Source organism: Vitis riparia, chromosome 6, assembly GCF_004353265.1.
Source record: "Vitis riparia cultivar Riparia Gloire de Montpellier isolate 1030 chromosome 6, EGFV_Vit.rip_1.0, whole genome shotgun sequence".
NCBI lineage: Eukaryota > Viridiplantae > Streptophyta > Magnoliopsida > Vitales > Vitaceae > Vitis > Vitis riparia.
Genome location: NC_048436.1, coordinates 22,067,442 through 22,082,331, shown reverse-complemented (window position 1 = coordinate 22,082,331; position 14,890 = coordinate 22,067,442). Strand labels below are relative to the sequence as shown.

The window sequence follows — 14,890 nt, the reverse complement described above, 5'->3', positions numbered from 1 at the left end:
TTTTAATTGAAAACAGAAAATATCTTTTACATAGGGGTTACACTTTTAAGCTAAATTTGACACTTGAGAGTAATAATAAAAATAATGGGAATAAAGAAAGTTCGTAATACCAAATAAAAAAAATAATCAAATTTCAAAGGGAGAGTAAAATTTGATTTCCAATAACGATGAATTTCTTATTCATATTCTTATTCTCAAAAGCAATTTTTTAAGTTCAACAAGAGATTTTATATTGACTTATACAATAAATTGAAGTTTATACCAACTTATACAATAAATTGTTTTATGTTTAATAAAACTTTTACAGTGATATTAAGAAACTATCTCAAATTGGCTATCCGTTATCTTCCAAGCATATATTAAAAACGATAATAAAGAATATATTTCACTTTTTCATTAAAAAAATTTAACAAAAAAATAAAATAATAATTGCTTTTGTGCAAAAAATATTTATCAAACATAATTAGTAATAAATATTATTCCATTTATAATGGTAATAAATAAAAATTTATTTAAATATAAAACATTTAGTTATTATTTTTGTTAATTTAATTGTACTAAATAAAAATATAATATATTAATATTATTCTCTATTTAAATATTTCAAAATATTTTTGTTATTATTTTATTAATTAAGAAAATATAAAATTAAGAGTCTATGATAAGAGAGATTATATATCCTAATACGTCAAAACAAATATATTTGATTATTTAATTATCAAGTTTCATTTATTTATTATAATAACACCAAATAAAAAGATTAAATTATTAACTCATATTATATAAAATTATAGGTTATTAACCACAGATTCATGGTATTTTAATGATCAAGTTAGCGTCACTGGTCCAAGTGTCCATGTTTACTGAATTTGATTGGTGAACCACACCCTGAAGGTCATTCAAAATAGGTCAACCATTGATAGTCAACACATATCTCCATAAAACTAATTGGGCAGCAAAACCTAGAGAAAATTAATAAAAATAATTTTGCCATGTTTAATTCATATAAAAAATTAAATATAATTTTATAATTATTTAACTTACATATAAAAATAAATAAAAAGATCAATTCACTATCCATCCTTTTTTATTTTTTTATTCACATTTTCTTGTATATATATATTTCCTATATTTGGCCTCAGATTTTCCAATAACCAAACATGACGTTAAGAGAAAAAGTGCATTCACGCTAAGGGGAATATTGAAAATAAAAATTATAAAATCAACCCCATTAAAAAAGTTCCAAAAAAGTACTCATCTTTCCCTCTACAGCCCCTCCCATCCCCCCACCCAAAACAACCATATCCTTCTACGAAACAAAAGGACAAATATTTGAAGGAGAAAAAAAAAAAAAAAAAACAGAAAAACAGAAAAGAAAAGATTGCCACATTGTCTGCTGGAAATGGTACATCTGCGATACAGCTTCTCCAGCTCCACTGCCTCCTTATGCCGAAACTCAGTACAGTTTCGGGAAATAATTGAATCAAAGGAAGCCTTACCTGCTGATTTTACATTCTCTCACCCACAACCACCACCATGGCGAATAAGTCAAAGTTTGAAAACAGCTCCCAACCCCTAAACCAGCGCAGTCGCCACTGGAAAGTTAGCCAGGTCTCAGTGGCAGATGCATCATAGGAAGTAATCAGGTGTTCTCCGAGTTACATCAGGCTCTCCCCTCCTTGGTGCTGGCTCAAACTGCAACCAAAACATACATTTCCATTTTCAAGCTTTTGGCAACAGAAAAAATAAACTTAAGCTAATAAGAAACTGACTCAGATAACAATCCCGCCAGTAGCAGTAAGGCATTAAAAGGGGATTAGCTTTTGGTCAGATCATAATTCATGCAACGAAATTGTATCCAACCCCCTTCTGCCACAAGGCATGCTTCCTTCAAATATCAGACCCATGATTTAAAGGACCTCCTCCTGATATAGGAGAGGCCTCCACAAGCTTCATGGCCAGAGGCAAAACTCCTTTCCAACGCCATTGTGAAAAAGTGGGTGGCGTGTACGTCCACGTGCATGTGTGATTGAATGTATGAGAGAAAGAGATCAGGAAAGTATACCTGAATGAATGTGTGGCCCTTGCAATCATCAACTTCCAGGATGGAAGCCATGTTCCCACAGCGATAACAATAATTTGGTGCACTAAATATAGTAACCACCTTTTGCTCCTGCCATAAAAAACACACAAACAGTCAATTCAAAACTTCATTTATTCCACTAGTGCTTCGGTTATGTTTGGCTCCTGGAAAGTCCTAAGGAAAAAAAAATTATTAAAGAAAATGTTATTCTCATGTTTAGTTGCAACATGGAAAATACCAAAGAAAATAAAATATAATTAAAATTAGTTAAAAATTTATATATTTTCAAATTATTTAATCTTTATATGGAAGAGTTAAAATAAGTTAAATGAGTTTGAAATAACATATAAAAATAATTATTAACTTTAAATCTATTTTGTTATTTTCTTTCACTTTTTCTTTCCTCTTACTTTTCTTTTCCTTGTATTTTCCCCCAATTTTTCCGGGAACTAAACATAACCTAAGAGGGAGGAGGCCTCAATAGTAGGGGAAAGTAGTTACATGGCCCCAGTTGAATCCCTCCATAACCAGTTGGTGAGCTCTAGCGATCAGCTTCAAGTTGTTTGTGTGATTAAATTGTTCAGATATGTCCTGTGAAAACAAAGCCAGTGAGACAGACTAACAAATTGTAATGTTTTTCAAGAGAATGAAAACCCTAAAAAGAAGGGGGGTAAAAAGAGAAGAATAAGAAATGTCCTGGCCAAAAGTATATCCAGCACCCCTAGGCGAGATACCCCAACCACAGCGATCATCTGGGTCAGACCATAAAAGATCACACATGGGCCCCTCATGAGGAACTTCTTGAACACGGTCAAAATTGCGTATGTTATCAAGGGTCTCGATAGATGGGGACAACCCACCATGCAGGCAAAATATTTCAGATTCAACCTTAAAAATTGGAATGAATATTGTTAGAATTGAGATATAAAACAGTATGAATATCAGAGCCCAACTAAGAATATTAACAAGAAAACGGCATTGTATAGCAAGAACTTCAAAAAAAACAAAAAAAAAAGATTAAATAACCTAAACAATCAGAAACTGATAAAATGCCTACAAGGACAGCTTCAACTCAACTTCAAAGACATGCAGAACTCAACTTCAAAGACATGCAGTTGGGTAATGCCAGACTCCCACAGCACATCTTTATAAAGTGATCCATGAATGGAAATACAACAGTGTTATAGATGACACTATTGAAACCATGGGGAGTATAAAAGAAAATAGCACTCAAATCAAAAGGCAAGTCTGCAGATAATTAAATGGAACAGGCCAGCTGAAACTGATATTAGCAACCACACTCTGAAAATGCCACCAAATGATGCCAGTCATTCAAAGTTTTAATTTTCGGATAAGATCTTTTGTTGCTATTTTGAAAGATATTTTTCTCCTTTCCAAGCATTAGATGGTTAGTACATTCACCCACTCAACTAAAAGCCCTCTGGTTTAGTACTTTGGACAGGAATCATTTGGCCATTGGTTACCACTTATTTTGGTAAATGATCAGCTCAACTTCAAAGGGAAATGCTCTCATTCTTTTTAGAGATCATCCAACTTCACTCTGGGCCCATAGCTATAACGGTTTAATTGGAAATTTTATATTATCGTGTGCACCACAAGAATTGATGAGATATAGACATGACAGTGAGACCTGAATTGAGATGACTAAAGAACCATAGAAGATGGAAAATATGAACAAATACTAACCAATGCTGTCAGTGGGAAATAATCAAATAAATCTGTAAAGATCTTCCAAACATTAGCATTGCCATACCTGCAAGTCCACCAAGAACAAACAAATTAGCAGCATTTAAACATCACAGACTTGCACAGAGACATGAAGTCTAAGGGACGTGATATGATATCACACAGAGGTGCATCCCTCAGGAGGACTCGTATGTCTCTGTGCAAAATAAATTCCATTGAATAGAATGATATCACACTGTGTTTTAGAAAGCTTCCATTCAAACACATCAATTTAAGCAATATTTTGAATTTATGCAAAGAGATTCCAAACACAGGTCAGAAATTCTAAACACGAGTATTAAAATTTATTTCATTCTATTGAAACATGGGACCCAAGCAATAAGGATGCTAAAGAACTCACTTTCGTAGGCATTCATCGTAAAACCCATAAACTTGAGTGATCTGCAAGAAGACACATAAGCCATATTAACTTCGACCATATGATGCTAATAAAAAATAATTTAGAACCATCAAAAAACAGTTATAAAAGGCACTATAGAGCACACAAAATGTGTAATATGCCAAAAACGCTGGACTCATATAAACTATATTTTCTACTTATGGGAAGAATGATCCTAGGAAATTACAAAATAAGCAATAAATAACCAGTTGGTTGACATGAAGAGCAAGCATATCGGATTAACACAATTAAAGAAGTCTACCTGTCGGCTTTCATGATTTCCTCTTAGAATAGTAATCCGTTGAGGATAGCGCACTTTTAGGGCCACCAGGAGCTGAATAAACGAGTCAGTTAGTACAATAATATTAGTTACAGCCTCAACTAAAAACTAGAGAAAGCAAATCAAACAAAAATCCCTGAAATTGTGTAATTCAGAGTAAATGGCCCATCCATATTATGGTGCAATCCACCTGAAAGCCAGCTCGGTTTCTTGAATAAATTTCTACTTGTTAACTTATTCACCCAAGGATCAAAATGACATGAATTCACTTTACTAAAAATGTTACAAAATGCAATCCTCATGTGCATATGCAGTTGCATAATATAAACATGCATTACATCTAGATATCAATTATAAGAATCTATAATTGTGCCATCTTATGGAGACATGTGCAACCTCACATTCACATAATAAAAAACAGCCACCATAAGAAATTTTTGCCCCATCTCAAAGTGAATGTGCATTTCATTTCTGATACTCAGTTTCATCTCATGTTAATATTTTCTACCAATGTGTAAATATCTTACACTTGGTTTTAGCTTCTTTTCCTCTGGTTGCTCTCAGTAGATTAAGAAACTAGAAGCATAAAATATCATATCCATCTAGAGGTTTTAACCCTAAATATTGGATTAGATTATATGATAACCCCCAGCATGACACTTTTCTACTGAAACACATTAAAAATTTAACCCACATGCAAGTACTAATGTCAATATGACAAGAGTTCATAGCACTTTGTAGCATGTGTACATGGTAATCCAGTTGCAATTATTTGACCATGTATGTTCCCACCGAAAGCTTTTCTAAATTAATCATTTCCAAGATAATATTGGCATAGCAACTCCTACTTACCGTGACAGTTTCAACAGAATAATAACCACGGTCGACATAATCTCCCATAAACAAGTAATTTGTATCTGGACACTGTTAACCAAGAAAATTGCAACCATAAATACAATTATTAGTGAGAACATATAAAACAAATATGAAGAAATAATAGAAAAAATTAATATACATTTTTTCAAGCATATTTATGAATCCCATATAATCCCAAAAAAGGGTATAAAATTTAGGCTACAAAACCCCTATGTTAAACAATGAGTTAGCTTAATCTAATGAAGCAATCCACCAAAGCAAGAAGAATGCCTTGACATATAAACCACAAACTTCATCATATAAATTAACTATAACAGAGCACAAAAAAGTTTTATGCTTTGCAGTACTAAAATAGGGATTGAAGTTAAATAATAATAATAATAATAATAATAGTAGTAGTACTAGTAGTAGTAGTAGTAGTAGTATTTCTAAGAATACAGTGTATGACCAGCTGCCAGCTATAGCACTGAGACGTGCTAAGCAAATGCACATACATACATATGGGTGGGTTCACTTGATTTTTTTGTCCTTAGATATCTTGACTCACATGTGTGGGTGTAAACAGTCCGCGCACTCACCAGGACAATATAATAGAAGAGAACTAATTGGATCTTTTGGGCACAAGTCCTCATTTGACAAGAGAATGTTATAGCTCAAGCATAAAAAGTTGCAAGGTCCAGCTTACACAGATGCCAATTGGGTAAGATACAGATCATCCACCTCTAGCAACCGTAATCTGGCTGGTGGTTAATCACTGTTCACACACCAAACATGAGGAAAATACAAAATGTATTAATCAGAGTAAATACCTTTCCTCCAATTCGGAAAAGCTCCGCTAGATCATGAAACTGGCCATGGATATCACCACAGATTGTCACAGGGCTTTTCACAGGCTGCATTACAAAAAAAAAAAAAAAGAGATCATTAAAAATTTCCCTAGATAACATTATTCATTAACTCAAAATGACAAGAGTGATGCATTATAAGATCAATACAGATCGGCATCCAAAAATCCATCATGCAAGAAATGCCAAACTTGAACAATATGCAGGTAGAGGAAAGCTTTAATTTCCCCTCAAATCAAACCACAGAGCCAGTAACATATTGCAGATCAACATCCGAATTTAGTACCTTTTTAAAACTAATGCCCAGGATAAAATTAAATTCAACCTTTCTCAATAAAAATCAACAATTTGTGCAGTATGTTACATTTACAGTTTATTCTGTAATTCTTCCTGAAATAACAAGAACACCTGTGTCAACAAATTACTCATCAAGCAAACCTTTAGTTCTTGCGCAAGGAACATGAAGTACTGTTACTTTGCAGAAGGATATTTTTCAACTTTGATACCAGATCTCAATAAAAACTTTACTTATAATAAATCAAAGTCATCCTTCCACAAGACTAGAACACAAAAGATAGCCTAGCCATTGGAACTGCTGTCCTCATCAAAATGCAGTATCAGGTAGAACATCACACATCTTTCTAAAGCTATGACTAAAATTTGAACCATTTAGTTCAATCAGTTAACTGAAAAATCGAGAAAATCATTAACAAAACAACAGATTCAATAATGATATTTCCTTAAAAAATATCAGGAAAAAGAAACAAACTGGCAATGGGATATAAAATTTCCTTCTGCAACATAGAAAAAAATGTGATGATACATAAAGCACTAGCTACCAGCCAAAAGACTCAGAGAAGTTAAAGATACCTGATTGCATGCTTTGCCATAGTCAATGTCAAGTTAGAAAGGCACTAGATATCAGTCTAAAGACTCAAATAAACTAAGCATGCCCATTTACATGCTTTCCAACAGGCATCAACCAGTTAGCCCAGATGCTTCAACTAAGCATGCCTTTCATTATTATATACCTCAATCTCATAATGCTTGCAACTTTTTTTTACTGTAGGATACAATGCTTGATTTTTGACATTGATATGCATCATAACAAAAAATTTTGAAAACCATTGGAATAAAATTGCAGAAATTGCACAATCTAACACATTCCCAGAAAAAAATATATAGCCTTGAGAAAACAAGTGAGAAAGCACAAAAGAATGGAAAGAAAAGGGGCATACCTGGACATTGCTTTCTTCCATTAATATCTCCTTAGCCTTCTCACAAAGCATCCTAACCTACACCAAAGAACCAAAATTATCATTGGTCAATCTAGTTTTGGCATCAATCCTTGAAAGAAAATAAATGCATTCAACTGATTGAAAATTCGAGGCCATGATAATAAAAAGGTTCCTTTTTCTTTGGTTAGGAACAAATATCCTCAACAGTGGCAGAGAAAGACAAATTAAAAAAGGTAAATTAAGAAGGCAGATGTTGCTAAGTATCAAATTACAACACCTTAATCAAAGATAAAAGGGATATATAAAAAGCATTCTTTTTGAAGTCAAACTAAACCTGCTGAAACCTGAAAAATTTAGTGTGGTTAGTCCTTAAAGAGCATCCCTTTGCTCCTTATCCTCCGTGACCAAAGAGAACCACCACACTCCACCCTATCCCCAACCTTGCACCCCATCAAACAAAATTAAATAAAATAAAAGGAAAAGCTCTCATGGCTTCCCTTCTCAATATTTTTTTTTTTTTTATACGCCTACTCAACATTTTGTAAAACTTAATTATGACAGATGCTAAACAAGTAGGCCAAGCCAACTTCATTTGAGCACGGTTCTGGGCAACTATGAAAGTGCCTGTGTTCTGTATGTGCATCTGCACTATTACAAACAATGAACAAGATCTTAAGCCCACTACATATCATATACCCTCTCCAAATGTGAAGATCAAGCACTAACTAAAAATTAAAATCCTGACAGATATTTGCTTGCATAAGCAAAAGATGTTTGATACAAAGAAACAAAGTATAACTTTCCTAAGAAGGAAAGGTAATGTAGATGAGGTGATGAAATGAAGAAAAATTCATCAATAAGATCTTGTAATTGCTTCTCATTAGGGTAACAATGGGCAGTTCTTGAAAGACTTCTACTATCAATATTAGGGATCAGAGGGATGAAAGCCCATTTAGCCTGGTCGTACAGCCAACCATTGGGCTAGAACACCACAATGAACTCCATGAAGTAATTCCCAGTGGTTAAATACTTTTTTTTTGATAGGTAAAAAGATTTCATTAAGAGCCAAAGGCTAAAGAAAAGGCATACACGGAGTATACCAAAGACAAAGAAGCAAAAAATAAAGGGACAAAACAAACATGACCCTTACTTGGTGGCTAGCCAGTCTACAAAATCTATCAAAGACAAAGTGTGATCCTCTATATACACCTAGCCCAATTCACAAAAGTGTACAAAAAAATGGATTTAATGTCTTGATCGTTTCTTTCCATATCATCAAATGCCCTCCTGTTTCTTTCTCTCCAAATGGTCCACATCAAGCAAAGGGGAGCAGCTCTCCAAGCTTTCTTCCTTTCTTGCCCACAAAGGAACCATGCCAACTTAGGAGGTGTTTTTTCACAGAGGAGTGCATCACCCATTGTACCCAAACAGGGAGAAAATTAGAAGCCATAACATTCTGGCTTTCTCGCAAAACAGTAGAAGGTGATCTGTGGTTTCCTCCTCATATTTACACAAAAAGCATCTGTTGGGGATGCTCCATCCAAATCTCTTCAGGCGGTCCGTGGTGAGCAGCCTATTCCAAGTCGCTTCCCAGCCAAAGAAACTAGCCTTAATTGGGACCCAAGGCGTCCAAATAGTTCTAGCCGGGAAGGGGGTTTGGTATCCCTTGAGAACGAGCTATAGAAGGACTTGACAGAAAAGGTTCCATTCTTGTTCTCTTTCCACTGGAACAAGTCCTCCACCCCCCTTCTAATGGTCAAGGGATGAAGCTTGCTTAATAAGCTTTTGTACCGTTTGAAGAGGCAGGATTTGTCTATAATTGTAAGAAGTATTTAACCACTGGAAAGAGAACAAGAATCATTGTTCCAACAAAAACACAGGAGTGGTTATTCGAATAAAACATCAGGGGCAGGGGTTGGGAGGTTGGTCCTTTTTTTTGGAGATGTTGGTGGGAAACATGTAAAAATTGGAACTTGTTAAGCAAATTAGTGAGGACTGCAATTATTGCAAGATGTTGAGAAATTCATGGCATGGATTTTATGATGAATCTATAAAATGTCATATTTTACAAGGTTGATTTGAACATAACTCTAGTGCTTGATGTTTACATGCAAATGATATTAAGAAGCACCCGTATCTACCTCTTCTATGCCCACATGTGGGCACATGTGCCCGTAGGTATGATGCATGTTTCAGAAAATAGGCAAATGACACGTGAAATGCATGTGCATGTTAGCTGTTCGATATTTCTCTAAAATCAGAATTACATACCTTCTCATAAATATATTGCTTGCAAAGATAGTAAAAGTTACTATAATAAATAATATAAAATTATTGGTTTATCAGAAGGAATAAAGAATAAAATCTAAAATCTAATTTCTTACATTGCTCTCAATTCCAGAAATAAATAAATAAATAATGAGCTAGAATGCCTCGCAAAAATATAATCCTTCCTGTTTAAATTAGAAAATTTAAAATATCTATGGACCACCATCATCAATATTTTCATGAAACAGAATTCATTATTCATTAAAAGAAAAACATCACAGATAAAGACGATGATAGGCCCTTTTGCACGATATCAACATGTGTAAAAATAATTGCCTAAGACTTATCTCAATTAAAGTTCCAGGCAATCAACCAACTCTTGTCCATGCAATCAATTTAGGCTTTCGCAGCATGAGCAATGCACTTAGTAAATCACTAACTAGTGAGCTCAAATGGATAAAAATTAGAGAGATGTTCAATTTTATATATACACACACATAAAAGGCACTAGTTTCAGTTCTTCAATTCAAAAAAGAAATGAAAATGTAAAATAGAAACGATACTAATTTCTTAGTTCTCTGGTTTCACCCCATGAATCCGCTCACAAATCACAAAAACGAAGAACAGCTTCACAATAGACCAAATTTTCAAGGAAAAAAAGAGAAGCTAGTGATTAAAGCATGGCAAAAATCAAAATTTTTCAAATTTTTTACAATGTTAACGTTTCATTAGACTAAACCACCACCTGAATAATCAACCCCTCAACGGATCTGACTCAATCGCCATCCAAATCTACCCCAAACCTCTCGATCTCCCACAAATCCACCACCGGATCGATTCAAAAAAAAAACCTAGTTCACCCAGCCCCGCAGATCACAGCCTTCCAAACCAAAACAGCACAAAAAGCCACAGCTCCTCCCACAAACGACACCCGAACCCTACCAAACCAAATCAGATCCGGGACAAATCCACTACGAACAATCTCAGAACTCATCCGAAAACGAAAACGAAAACACACAATAACCAGAGATAAGAAATGGTACCTCCTGCTCCGACAACGGCTTGCACTGCATCAGCTGCGATATCTGCTCGTCGAGGTTGCCATGATTGTTCGACGAGGGAACCGGATCGAAGCTCATCCTTCCTCCTCTTCCAGATCCAGAGATCGAGATCTCCTCCTAAACCCCACGCTTCCGAAACCCTAGGCCCCCACCCCCGGCGTCGCTGTCGCCGTCACCGTCGTCGTTCTAGAGAGAGCAAGTAGAGAGAGAGAGCAGCGAGCGGTGGTGGTGAAACCAATGAGTGTGAGAATGGCCTCTCTCGCTTTTTCTTCGATCACCACTCCTTTTTTAATTAAAAAATTAAAAATGAAAAAAAAAATGTTTTATAAACATTTTTAGGGCTATAATGAGAATCGTAGAGTTGGCGCGTGGGGCAAACCACCCAATTGGCAGAGATATTGGTGAGACGTGTTTTGTTGTTGGTGGTGAAACGATGTACTGCCATTGGAAGCGCGTGGTATTCTGGTTTCTGTTTTTGGTTTAACGTTGTGGACGTGAATGGTTGGGACTTGGGAGTGCTTATGTTTTGTTTGGCTCGCGAGAAAATTAGAAAATGGTTTTTTCTTCCCCTTTTTTTTCTCGGTCTTTTTTAATTTTTATTCTAAAAGTTTTTAAATATATTTGATATTTTACCTCTTCGTCTATCTAAAAATAATAATTAATTCTATATTATTACATTATAATTAATAATTTAAAACTAATAAAATTAAATAATTCAATGAGGATAATTATAGCTTGTTTGTTAACTTAAAAATAATTATGAAAAATAATTTTTGAGATTAATTTTTGAAAATTAGTTTTAAATTTGTTGTCCATATTTTGTAAAACAAAAATAAACCTAAAATATTTTTAACTAATTTTTAATATTTTTAATTATTATATATATATATATATATTAGTGTAATTATTTTTTAAAATATCCCTTAAAAAAATAAAAAACATTGAAAATAATTAAAATATATTATCCGAAAATATCTTATTCTCTGTTTTTAATAACATAAAATAAAAAATTGTTTTTTATTATTAAACATGTTTTCTTTGCTTTTTATTCTTAAAAAAAATAATTTTCAAATATAGTTATCAAACGGACTCTTTCCATCTGAATAAAAGTATTTTTATGATACTCTTCTAGGTTTCTATTTTTAAAATTATATGCAAAAATATAAATTTAATATCTTCAAAAAATTGTTTTCACAAATTTTAAAAAGAATTATTAAAAGCACTTTAGATTTGTTTCTTCTTTTCAATAATTTGTTTAGAAAAAAACTTTTTTTTTTTTTCAAATGTTTTTTGTGTTATAAAACAAATTTAAACTATAATTCATAAAACAAACCTAGATGCTTTTACGTGGAAAAACATTTATTTGTTCGTATCAAGTTTCATCCTGTGTTTGTCAATTTTAATGTTTTCCTCTTATGTCAAAAACAATTTAGGACGTTTCTAAAGTATGAGAATTTAATTTATATCAATGACATAAAAGAACATGAAATATGATTTTAATCTTTACATTAATATGAAAAAAATTTCTATCTCTTCTCTCCCCGAACTATAATTAATACTATAAATGATAAATTTGAGAAAATATTTTGATAAGGGTAAATTGGTATCTTCATATTTTATATCATCCCCATTAATTACGCAACTTATATAGACCAAAACTTAATTTTTGAACCCGATTATGTCTAAAACATAATTGTCCCTCTTTGTTATGGTAAGAACAATATAAGTATAAAAAATCCCTATCATTACCAATCCTAGATGGGATTATTATTATTATTTTTATCTCGTTTATATGTTTCATCCTCGATAAAGAATTTGAATATTGCCTTATATTATGTTACCTTGCATCACACCTCAATTATATATATATATATATATATATATATATATATATATATATATATATATATGAATAACTAAAAATATGTTAAATTTATTTTTTTTTAAATGATATATTTTTAGAATATATTTTAAAAAAATCTAAAAATAATAAATTTTCAGAATAATTATTACAAAAATTTAAGATCATAAAGTTTGTCAAATATTATGGTAAAAAATAATTTTAAAGGGTATATTGACCTCTTCATATTTTATATCATCTCTATTAATTATACAACTTATATAGACCAAAGCTTAATTTTTTGGTTCAGCTATGTCAAAAACACAATTGTCCCTTCTTACTATGGGTAGAACGAGACATATATAAAAAAAACTCGTGTTATTACCAATCCTAAATGAGATTATTATTATTATTATTTTTATCTCAATTATATGTTTCATCCTCAATAAGAAATTTGAATATTGCCTTATATTATGTTACCTTGCATCACACCTCAATTATATATATATATATAATTAAATAAAAATAGAAATATTTATCTACTTTTCATGTTTGTTAACTATGTGTACAATTCAATAAAAAATATTTATTTATTTATTTTTTACCTTTTCTATTTAACTCTAAGTACTTATAAAAATATAATGAAATTATGAATGATAACATGGTAGGTTTAGGATGAGTCACCCTCATTCCAACTCGTCTTATTTATTTATATTTATACCAACTCTCAAAAAAAAAAAAAAAGGAAAAAAAAGGGCGCGAGGTGCCATAAAATGTATTAGAACAACTTATTTTTATTTTAAATATTTCTTATTAGGAATAATTATGTTTTGAATCTAATTAGACAAAAAAATAAAGGCTTTGTTAATATAAATTAACCGTTTAAACCTAAAACATAGAGAAAGTATAAAAATTGAGGAGAAGGATATGGATTTTTTATCTTTCTAGAAATGACATTCACTGTTTAATTTAAATTTTATTTCTTTTGTAAACCTCAATAAAATTTAATATAATTTAGTGATTTGAAAAAAAAATACACCATTTTCTAAAAAAATTAAAATAAATTATTATTATTATTATTATTTAAAAATCAAACATCTTATAAAATATATATTTTTAAAATCGTGTATATAAAAAATTACTAAAAATATGTCAAATTTTTTTTAAATGATATATTTATAGAATGTGTTTTTAAAAAATTTAGTTTTCTAAAAATAATAAATTTTCAGAATAATTATTTAAAAAATTTAAGATAAAAAAGTTTGTTAAACATTATGATAAAAAATAGTTTTAAAGGGCATATTAGTCTCTTCATATTTTATATCATCCCCATCAATTACGCAACTTATATGGACCTAAGCTTAATTTTTGGGCCCAATTATGTCAAAAACACAATTGTCCCTTCTTATTATGGATAGAACGAGACAAATATAAAAAAAACTCGTGTCATTACCAATCCTAAATGAGATTATTATTATTATTTTTATCTCATTTATAAGTTTCATTCTCGATAAGGAATTTAAATATTGCCTTATATTATGTTACCCTGCATCATACCTCAATTATATATATATATGATTAAATAAAAATAGATTTATTTATTTATTTTTCATGTTTGTTAACTATATATATAATTTAATAATAAAATATTTATTTTTTATTTTTTCTATTCAACTCTAAGTACTTGTTATATCAACGAATTACTTTTAGTTAAATAAAAAAACTAAATATTTTAATATTTTTTATTTAATAAAAAAACAAATACCACCTTAATAATTTAATAGTCTTCCTTAATTATATCCTTATCCATTCCAATAAGTTATCAATAAATTAAATCATTAGAATGCTTCTGCATAATTTTTCTATTAAAATATTTTTAGTGGAAGCCTTTTATCTAAAAAAAAAAAAAAAGTATTTTTGATAAATTTATTTAAAGTGTTTTTCTAAACACTTTGTAAATTACTTTTAAAAATTTTAGAAGTGTTTTATAAAATTTATCAAACATTAAATTATTTTAAGAACGTTTTTTAATTTAAAAACATTTCTCAAAATTATTGCAAAGCAGACTCTTAATACAAGTGAAAAAGATATAATTTGGGATCGACTCTATTAATTTAAGAGGGGATATTTTTATCATAATGATTTAATTTTGGTATCATGGAATAAGCTTATATTATAACGTAGGTCAGATAAATTTGAGAGAGAGAGAAAAAAATATAGGTATAGTCGTATTTGAGGGAGGTAGCGTAGGTG

General features: G+C 31.2%; 1 protein-coding gene across 2 annotated transcripts; it reads right to left on the bottom strand.

Annotated features, from left to right (window-relative positions):
* Positions 1 to 1,190: 1,190 nt before the first annotated feature.
* LOC117916412 (serine/threonine-protein phosphatase PP2A catalytic subunit) lies at positions 1,191 to 11,050 on the bottom strand. 2 transcript variants are annotated; one of them, XM_034832388.1, is made up of 11 exons: positions 10,780 to 11,050; positions 7,469 to 7,525; positions 6,195 to 6,278; positions 5,362 to 5,433; positions 4,492 to 4,563; positions 4,191 to 4,231; positions 3,791 to 3,857; positions 2,777 to 2,971; positions 2,585 to 2,671; positions 2,066 to 2,173; positions 1,191 to 1,695 (listed from the first exon to the last, which is right to left on the bottom strand). In XM_034832388.1, the coding sequence occupies exons 1-11, from the start codon at positions 10,873 to 10,875 to the stop codon at positions 1,630 to 1,632; spliced, it is 945 nt and encodes a 314-aa protein (XP_034688279.1). In that variant the 5' UTR covers positions 10,876 to 11,050; the 3' UTR covers positions 1,191 to 1,629. The 2 variants fall into 2 exon arrangements, with proteins under 2 accessions (XP_034688279.1, XP_034688280.1); XM_034832389.1 differs by lacking the exons at positions 6,195 to 6,278; positions 7,469 to 7,525; positions 10,780 to 11,050 and adding an exon at positions 5,964 to 6,054.
* Between the last annotated feature and the right edge of the window lie 3,840 nt (positions 11,051 to 14,890).

Excerpts from the sequence above, each read along its gene's own strand:
- LOC117916412 (XM_034832388.1), bottom strand. The coding sequence starts at position 10,875 with ATGAGCTTCGATCCGGTTCCCTCGTCGAACAATCATGGCAACCTCGAC. Across the intron at positions 4,564-5,361 it reads ATTCTGTTGAAACTGTCACG|CTCCTGGTGGCCCTAAAAGT; the intron begins GTAAGTAGGAGT and ends TCGTTTATTCAG. Across the intron at positions 1,696-2,065 it reads AGGGCCACACATTCATTCAG|TTTGAGCCAGCACCAAGGAG; the intron begins GTATACTTTCCT and ends TTTTGGTTGCAG.